The following is a 10,737-nucleotide window of genomic DNA, read 5'->3' on the forward strand; positions in this document are numbered from 1 at the left end:
ATACTAATTTATTGGTTTTATAATTTGTTACTAATATAGTACCCAAAATTAATACTGTGATGGTGATGCGTAAAATATTGAAAAAATATATATTATTTGTTAATTTTTGATTATAATAAACTAGTTAATATTAGTAACTCGAATAAGTGAGTAACGGTAACGTTCGAGACTATTAAGATACAGAGTAAACATTTAGTTGTTGGTTTTATCTTATAATTTCCATTTCCATACGTCATGGAAAAAATATTTTTTTAACTGTAAAAAAAATGTTGGACTGACACCATTATGTGATTTCTGATGATATTCTTGCTTCCGGCATGTGATCTACGAAACTTTAACTTTTAATCAAATTGTGTTTTGAATTTCATAATAATACTTTTTGATATTCATTTCACGCAAATACTTAACCCTACTTAAATGAAACAGAACATATAAATAGGGAAATACCAATTAAAGAATATACTAATATATAAATATATATTTATAATTATGAGAGCTGACCGTGGATGACGTATGAGGAGAATTTTTTATTTTATTTCCTTAATTATGTTATTTTACCCATTTTTTAAATTAACTATGTATACATTTTATTTCCCACTTCTCTCATTACTCCATTTTATTAATTCTATTCTGTAAAATTATTCATTTTATGTCATTCTGTTTATATTTTATTTTTTATTTTCTATACTTATTGGTTGTTATCTTGTTCTGTTCTTAGCTCTGATGAAGGCTAGAAACTCTAGCCGAAACGTTAGCACAATTAAATAAGTTATATCAACTTATTTGCGTTTTATTTTGACCGCACCACCAACCATCTTCTCCTCGTATAAATATATATATTTATAATTTTTTGTAGTTTAATATATTTCTTTTAATATATCATCTTTTTTTTTGTAACTTCTCAAGTATATTCGTATAGTCTTATTATATCTTATAATGTTTCTATACTGTTCTCATTTAGTCCAGATGAAGAACTGCAAAGCGAGGCTAAACGTCAGTTTTTGATAAATAGTTATTTGAGTGTGATACGTACCATGGAATACTTCAGATTTTTTTTTTATTTAAAATCAATTTACCGTTAATCTCAGTTTTTGATTTTATAATTTTTTTTAACCATTTTCTCGAATGCGGTTCTAAATTCTGATTAAAATTGTCATATCTATGTCAAATTATGTGTTATAATATAATAAATTTCAGGTAGGTCTTATCTTCATCGAACCGAAAAATATTTGTTAAATAGTGTCACAATTCTTTTTTGTGTTATTGGCCGTTTTATTTTCTTTTTTTTTTTAAACTAGGCCTTAAAATGTTGCACTTTTTGATTATTATACCAAAAAGCCTTAAAAATAACGATATTTTTCGAGAAAACATTAGCTTTTGCCAAAATTGAACATGAGTTTATGCCAAAACCGAGCTTAGATTTAGATTCTGCATTTTAAACAGTTATTCCTCAACTTTTATGGAAATCGAAAAAAAAAATCTTTGTTAAAAATTTGGCTAACACTGTAATCTGAAAAATCGCTCAAATTTGCACTATGGCGTAACGTGTTAAAAAAATGGACATTTGCCCGGATTAGTGAAATACATATTTTTTTAATTTAATATATTTATTGAGATTGACAACTGTACATTATAATACATTTAGTAAATTTGAGCTGTTATAATGAAGTGATACAGGCGTGTAGAAAACTACCCATTGATAGCACTCTAATGACGTTTTTACATTAGCAAGTCTCGGGGCCATCTTCTTTTCAGGCGCCTCGGAGGATTGTGAGAAATGGAAGAGGATGTAAAGTTAGAAACTAGTGGGTTTGGGTGGTTAGGGAGTTTATAGTGATATCTGGTTCGGGCTAGATCGGTTACAAATGGAACATTAAGGTCTTTATGTATGATTTTATTAGTGACAAAGTAAGGAGCATTGAGGATTTTACGAAGGATTTTGGATTGTAAGGATTGAATACGAGAGGAATTCGAAGGTTTAGTGGAGCCCCAATGCTCAACTCCATATGTCTAGATTGGCCTTATTACAGTCATGTAGATCAGTATTTTGTAATGTGTTGGAAGGTTAGACCGTTTGTCCAATAAGTGCTGTAATAGTTGAAATCGACGAGCAGTTTCCTGTCTTTTCAGTCTTGTGTGAGGATTCCAGGTTAGTCGTTTGTCCAGATGTAGTCCAAGGTTGCGGATCTTTTCGACGGGGGTACGATCACATTATTAAAGGAAACTGTAGGGCAGTCAGTAGGTGAACGATGAAGGGTAAAGGTCATTTGGTGGGATTTATTTTAAGAAATAAATGTTTTGGAACAAAGACTATTTATCCTGGCCTTTTTTCTTCCATATTAAGACGGGGGTTTTCAGTATCAAATGTTGCCCTGAAATAAAATTATTCATATTTTATTTGTCGCAGTTTAAATTTGTTTGGACTTTGAAATATGTCGATTTATTTAGAAGTTTTACCTAAAAATGTAAGTTCCAAAAAATCCAACCCATACTTCGAGCCGGTTTAAATGCTTTATTATCAGGCATTTATAGGACTTATTATGGACTAGTTAACCCCTGCCAGAACTCTCGCATTAGATATGTTTCCTTCTTTTCTATACATATTACATATTTAGAAACGGACAGACTAAATATATTTTTTTCAATATATTGTGCTCAAATCGTTCAGTACATTCTTGTAATATTGTAATTTGAGCAATAAAACCTATGAATTGGTTAATTTTTTAGCACAATTTGTGGTTATATAAAGACAGACTAAAAAAAATTGTTAGAATCATTTTGAGGATCTTGAGATCAAATTGTATCAAAACATTCGCGCTATCTAGGTGAATAATAAGAGCCACCAAAAATAAAAATTGACCGTTCGTTTAATCGTTCCATAAGTATTCCATGGCAACAGTGGCGTTGTGGAAGCTAACCCTAGAATGAGGTTTGACCAATGCCTAATTCGTGCGCTTTCTCGAAAATGGTTTATTTTGGGCTTTAAAACACAAAGTACTTGTATTCATGTCCGCGCCAAAATCTTTAAAACCCAATATGTGCTGTCTTGATCCACCGACTTACCTCTGTCAGAGGTTTGAAACCAACCATTTTTATTAAAGTTCCACTAATAATTTAAGAATCGAAATTGAGACTTGTCACTTCTCTATGGAATTCCTTTCTTTTTGATACTTCATTTGTCAAAGTCTGAGAAACAATTCTCAGGCCACTGCTGATGTACGGCTTTGAAGTCTGGGGAGCGGCATCCTTCACGAAAAGGATAAAACTACAATCTTTTCAAAATAAAGTCCTAAGAATCGCAGTTAATGCTCCTTGTTTCATAAGAAATAGCCAATTGCGTCAGGAATTACAAATGGAGTCAATATAGGATTATATCAAAAAACGGTTCATGAAGTTCCACTCCCAGTTGCCGACAGTTAAAGGAGCAGTGACCTACAACCTGGGAAACCCAACCTCAACCGGAAGATTGAAGCCCAGACTGCTGCAGGACATTTAATTCATAGTCACACTACCTCTATTTACTTACTATTATTATTCATTTTATTTATTCATTATTATTATTTTTTTATTTTTCTCTTTTCTTCTCTCTTTCCTTTTTTCAAATTAACTTGTTTCTTTTTACTATTAGAAGACAATTGTTGACATTCATATGTCTATACCCCCTCATAATCAACTGTTAAAAAATTATATATAATATAAGTTATATCAACCATGTAAGGCCTACGGGCCGATCTGGTATAAAAAAAAAAAAAAAAAGTCTGAGAGACAGAAAAGCGATCGATACTACCGTATTCTATAGACAGGGTGTTTCAGGGTTAAATGGCCAAACTGAAAATATGAATTAAGGACCTCAAAACAAGAAAAAAATTTCATCTGAAGGTATGTCCGCAAACGCTTTGTTTAGGCGATATTCACACCTAAAGATTTCCATTGCTATGAATTAATTAGGTTATATGAAATAAATAAAACTTATTTATTTGTTCCAACTACTTTATTAATTAAACCTAAACATTAAATTCATATTAAATGTTGTTCAAAGTAAAGGTATGTCCGCATATATAAATAAATATAATATAATTGTGAATTATATATTGCCTTTATTCTATAACTAAATAAAACTGCGGGTTATAGTTGTTAACATTCATGCATGTTTCAACGTTTATTACATATGTATATTTATTTTTTAAATGAAAATTTAAATGTTGTTGAAAAAAGCAGAAAAATTGTTGTCTTCTACTAAATCCTAGTAAAAAAATATTCCCCGCAATAATTTGCATTTAAAAATTCTTTTCAAAATATAGTCATCATTGCGACGTTTAGGGATTTTTCCCCATCTTCAGGATTTTACACAAGTATATTTCTTCTGACATGTCTCTCATTTATCCTATAACAATAGACTCTCTGATACATTTATTCATATGTAATGATTCCGTATGTATCAAAAGCTCTAGTTCAAAACGAAATTAAGGGGAGTACCCCCCTGGTCAACATACAGTGTTACATTCATCATGTTCTTACTCGGCTTAGCGCTCTTAGAGCCGTGGAACGTGTATGAAAATTCAATAAACGAGTCTTTCAAAGGGTTACTGTGAGAGAAAGGAAAGAAAAAAGAAACAGAAGAGCGACTATGGGGTCGCTATACCCAGGGGTACGGATGCTCCCCTAGGGCGATGGCTCATCCCCCTCTCTCCCAAGAAATTTTATTGCCCTCCTCACTTATACAATAAAGCATGGATCTATATATTTTGTTCTTTGTTTATGTAAAATAGGTGTGAGTGCGTTAGTGTTTTTTCCCTCCTATCTTGGTTTGGAAATCTCCTCAATGTGATACAAAAATAAATTGCGCTTCCCATAAAAAATTCATAGCCTAGGAGAAATGTGCGCGCCCCTCGCCAAAAATAAAAAAGGTTGAAGGCATAACTTGCACCCCCTTCTAGGCACACTTGGCTATACTCTTCTCGCAGAGCCATATTTACCCCAAGGGCCTATGGGGCACTGCGATCTATAGGGCGCCATAATTACTGTGATCAATAACTTGAAGCGAATCAATGATGTGGGAAGTGCAATTACTTAAACAAAAATTGAGCAGTTTATCACTGATCTTCATAGCAACTGATTTTCTTAAATAATTAGACTTTAAAGGAGTAATTAATTACTTATTAAAACTCAAGAATATGAGAAGATCCTTGGGGGTGCGGTCAGTTAAGATACACAAATAAACAAAACTAATTTATTTATGCCAACGTTTCGATCTGAATTTCAGGTCTCCATCAGGTTGATTTGCGGACCCGTCTAAAGTCCGCATAAGTCACACTGACGGAGGCCTGAAATTTAGTTTGAAACTTTGGCACGAATAAATAAATTTGGTTTATTTGTGTATGATTGCTGACCACACCCCCCAGACCTACTCTCAACTATTAACACATCATATTCATAAATAAAAGATAAAATAAAAATAAAAAATCAATTTAAATTCATTCAGCTTCAATAAAAATTAAAGATATTGATTTTTTTTTAATGTCGGTTACGTATTTTTTATGACCCTAAGTTAATCAGAAAATAATTTGAAACAATAAATGTAAAATGATTGTTTATGGTCTAGTTATGGAGTTTAAAATATCAGATTGTCTATCTATTTATTTAAATTTGGTCGGAAGATTCGATTTTCAGGAAGTGAAGAAATAGCTGTTTGAAGGAAATTAGGAAAGAGGCATTATGTATAGAAATATGCAAGAAATTACAAGAGGAAGAGGAACGGTCAAGAAAGGATTTGTTCAAGGAAGCTGTTCAATGTGATGGTTATAAATATTGATTAGCAGGGAATCTGGTCCAATGGGATGGTGTACAGACGATTTTTACCAAGAAAGTCAATATGGAGACTTTAAAACGTCTTCATAAATATAAATATAAACGTTTCCATAGATACGGTTTTTTAAATTAAAAAATATTTCGAATTGGAGAGCGGTAATTTTTGAATTATTTACGAGAAAATTATAATTTAAATATTAATACTATACTATTCCTTATACGATCCATTCACTCACTTACGGGCAGAGCTGGGCAGTAATTAATTAGTTTTTCGATTTTAAATAAACGTTATCTGAGTACTAAGTACAAAGAGTAATCAGGTATACTCGCACTCAACAATTATGATTAGGTTTGTTATCGATTAGTTAAAAATGAAAAAAATTTGGAAAATTATTACAGTCTAAATTATTACGGCCTAATCAAAAAATACCTAAATGAAAAAAAAATTATCGTATTCATTATAGTAAAATGCACTAAATGGTGAGTTCGATTGCTTTATTTTTACTCAACATTTTTTCTTTCAGTATTAAACATACTTTTTTCAAACTGGGGTCAGTTCTCTGTACTCATACTTAAGATTTTTTATTGAGAACAGAGAATTAGAGAGAACCAGCTTAAAATGTTTTGTGTATCAGTATTGAACTCAGTACCCACACATTTTAGGTACATGTAAAGTAATCGTAATCAGCTTCTACGGTACTCTTGTACAATTTGTCCAACTCGGCTTACAGGCTGTCATATTTTTGCCTCACTTACTCATTCAAACATTTTAATCTACTTTCAATTGAGATAAAAACCTGAAAATTGGAAAATTATGTGCTTCTAGTCTTTAAACAACGGTAAAATTCCAAAAAATTAATATATTTGATGTTTAACCCCCCTCATTCCCTCAAAAAAAGGAATAAAAATATATAAATTGAGTACTTTTGAAGGGTCTATTGCGACTGAATGGTAATTTCTTCTAACATACGAGTACCACCAGGGATGGAGTCTACGAGACCTACAATTTTGGTCTTATCAATTTAGTCGTATCATCAGAACGCGATACCACCAAAGCATATACGGTGCTTTAGCTGAAGTATGGATGCCCAATAGCATTGGATGAAAAATGTTGATACTTCCGATACCGGTATAGGTATACTAAAAAAAAATTTGCTGTGAAAGACGACTGTCATTTTGAAGTTACTTTGATATATTTTTTCTTGTCCCAGTGAAAAACAAATTATAGTATTTTTTAATATTCTTATTTTTTTGAAAAATAAAAAGTGATGTTTATCAATAATTTTCAGATATTTCAGTGAAACAGGCATGTTGTTATAAATATTTTGAATAAATCGATGGTCTCATCTCTTGATTAATTAAGGTTTTCTTTTTAGACACGTTTTTAATCTATGGTTCTGGGAAAATAAAACTTTTTTTTTTTTTAAAAAGAGCTTAATTTGTTAACATTTCCTGAAAAATACAATTCTCAACGTTCTAAATTCCGATCTGTGAGCTAGAATATTTTCGATGTTTCAGCCAGCTGTACCAAAAAGATAAAGAAAAAGCCGGAGAAATTCTGTGTGAAATACAAAAAAGTTAAATCCTTAGGATCTAATGCGCTTCATATTTTATTCATACGGATTCCTTTGGGATTTCTAGATTTCACAAAAGGTCCACATGGGTCGTGAAAAAGAAAGACTTTCCATCCCTCAATATAATAATAATAATAATATGTAATTAATTAATTTGGAAAATAATTAATAAATATGATCAAACTGGATTTAGTGAATGAAAACAATTCTTCCTTATTTCAAATACAATAATTTATTTCATATCATCAGCAACAACGTTTCGGGAAATTTCCCCCATCTTCAGGTTGCTGATAACAATAACCTATATATAACATATAATTTTCTCCTTTTTTGTCATTCTTGCTAATATATATTAATATTAATGTCATTTAATGAATAGAAACTATTTTATTTCTACTAGTCATACATTTTAGGAGAAAAATTACCTTCCACCGGAAGGTACAGGAAGGTAATTTTTCTCCTAAAATGTATGACTAGTAGAAATAAAATAATTTTTATTCATTAATTGACATTAATATTAATATATATTAGCAAGAATTACAAAAAAGGAGAAAATTATATGTTATATATAGGTTATTGTTATCAGCAACCTGAAGATGGGGGAAATTTCCCGAAACGTTGTTGCTGATGATATGAAATAAATTATTGTATTTGAAATAAGGAAGAATTGTTGTCATTCACTAAATCCAATTTAATTCCATAAGACTCTTCCAGTAAAAGATCATTAAGTTTTTAATAAATATGACTTCTCTTATTTATAACTTCTCTATCGTTTAATCGGATAAAATTATATAAGACATGGGCATAATAGTCTGCAACTTTTTTATTGATTAATGGCTGTGAAATTAAAAATAAGATATGAAAATTTACAATCATTAATTTTTTTAAATTGTTAACAATACGTATGTTAACTCATACGTATGGTACTCACAGTAATACGAATGAGTATTGCAAAAATATTTATCTCGTTGACACGAGTCAACATCTCAACGTATCTACCCAAAAATAAACACAACCTCATTTTCAAAAATATTTCCAGTGACCAAATGACAGGTGGGTATGCAGTATTAACAAGGATTCCTCAAAAACTCAATTAGGAATGAATATAAATTCGTGAGGTTAGTAGAACAGATAAGTAGAGATCTACAAATTTAAGAAACGGGGGAAAAATTAGAATCCTTATTTATATTTATGATTTACATTATTTATTTTTTTTTTAATTTGTATTATATCATAATAATATATAATAAATATTAGATTACATAAGACTCATATACATGACTGTAATAAGGCCAATATGGACACATGGAGTTGAGCTTGGGGCTCCACTAAACCTTCGAATTCCTCTCATATCCAATCCTTACAATTCAAAATCCTTCGTAAAATCCTCAATGCTCCTTATTTCGTCACAAATAAAATCTGACATAAAGACCTTATTGTTCCGAACATTAACCGATCTAGCCCGAACCAGATATCACTATAAACTCCCTAACCACCCAAACCCACTAGTTTCTAACTTTGCATCTCCTTCCATTTCTGACAATCCTCCGAGGTGCCTGAAAAGATGATGGCCACGAGACCTGCTAATGAAAGTGTCATTAGAGTGCTACCAATGGGTAGTATCTCTACACGCCTGTAACACTCCATTTTAATTAAGATCAAATTTACTGAATATATTATATAATATACAGTTGTAAATTTCAATAAAGATAAAAAAAAAAATCAGTATTACCGATTCCCTTGTTTTTTAAATTTATTTATCTGTTAAAGCTTTCCGATTTTATGTACTTTTGAAAAACTTATTTATTGAGTGATATACATCCTTTTTAAATAACCCTATCACTAATGCAAATAAATCCATTGTTCAATTGATAACAGAATCAATAAATTCAAAAATTGAATGAGCGATCACAGTTGTTTATCATGTTTTAGTATTAAATAAATTTTGATTACGTTGGGTCACTACGAAAGGGATGGTTAATTATACACAGATACAGGTAACGATATTTTTATATCTTTTATTTAAAATGCAATGAGAAAAAAGATATATGGAATCTAAAAACATAATTAGGGAACATTCATCAACACCTAAACTGAAAATACAGACTACAATATTATCCATCAGAATTTTAGAATTGTAACGGTAAACATGTTAATGTTCAAGGTTTTGTACATACGCTGTGTATAACAGGAATGGTATCCATATGAGATGTGAGAGGCGACTATGTTCTACTAACTGTTACTCATTACTGAAGTTGAATTATTGGAATATCCTTCGACACACCTGTGTTTTATAAAGGAATACTCTACCCTAGCCGAATTTGCATTTTTAATGTTCTCTGTATGAGACCTCTTTACATTCCCTCTCCCTTCTACTTTATCTGTTAATCGTTCTAATTATATATGTTTTTATTTATTATTTTTTTGTCTAGATTTTTTAACCCAGTTATTTTTATATCTTTCTTATATATATATATATATATATATATATATATATATAGTACTATTTTCAATAAATAATAGGAGGTTTGGAAAAAATATCTTGTGTCTGTAGTTCCTCATCCCTTTTTCTCTTTTTTTCCATTGCTCTCAACACTTAAGTTATATAAGCAATTTTATGTACTGGCTAACTCTAAAAACAAATAAAGAAAAAGAATAAATTTTAATAATGCACAATGAATAGCCTATGTATTAATTATTCTATTATCTATAGAATAAATTTATTCATCAATGTTCAATCCATATTCAAATTAAAATAAGTATTTCATAAAAATTTGTATTTGAATGAAAACTTTGTGTTGGAATAAAACACTTAAAATAATAATTTGGTTATTATTTTTTTTATTAGAATAAAAAAAATGATTGAAAATTATTAAATAAAAATATTGTTAAAAAAAAAATTATCAAAAATTATGTGAATTTCATTATTTTCCATTATGAAATATCATTTGAAAGGTAGGAATTAAAAATAAGTTTACTTCCAATTTGGTTTTATTTTCCATTTTTGCTTGGTTTTTATTATAACAATTCTATAGGTTAAATATAAATTACATATATAAACACAACACAGGCTGCGCCTTTACCATAGAAAGCAAAAAAAAATTACTATGAAGAACTTTACAGACTCGATTGAAACTGCTCAAATAATCAAACAGAAAAACTGGCAGTACCTAAGCCACATACTATATATTAAGACGAACAACACAAAATACATTCCGAACATCACCTCACAAAGCCACATCATAACCAAAAGCACCCATTACAAACTCAATTTTTTACAGAACATGGACCGACTAACCAATACTTTGAGATTTCACTTACAAAACTCAGACCCATGTAAGTGCGAAGGAAGAAC

At 30.2% G+C, this 10,737-nt stretch overlaps 1 protein-coding gene across 1 annotated transcript in view; it reads right to left on the reverse strand.

Annotated features, from left to right (window-relative positions):
• The window catches only part of sage (salivary gland-expressed bHLH), a 35,247-nt gene extending 25,566 nt beyond the window's left edge, over window positions 1-9,681 (reverse strand). The window contains exon 1 of the mRNA XM_014437109.2: window positions 9,560-9,681. Coding sequence (XP_014292595.1) covers window positions 9,560-9,586 — 27 coding nt within the window. The 5' untranslated portion in view covers window positions 9,587-9,681. The remainder of the gene's footprint in view (window positions 1-9,559) is intronic.
• Window positions 9,682-10,737: the final 1,056 nt, after the last annotated feature.

Source organism: Halyomorpha halys, unplaced genomic scaffold (assembly GCF_000696795.3).
Source record: "Halyomorpha halys isolate HHAL.00 unplaced genomic scaffold, Hhal_1.1 Scaffold2284.1, whole genome shotgun sequence".
Taxonomy (NCBI): domain Eukaryota; kingdom Metazoa; phylum Arthropoda; class Insecta; order Hemiptera; family Pentatomidae; genus Halyomorpha; species Halyomorpha halys.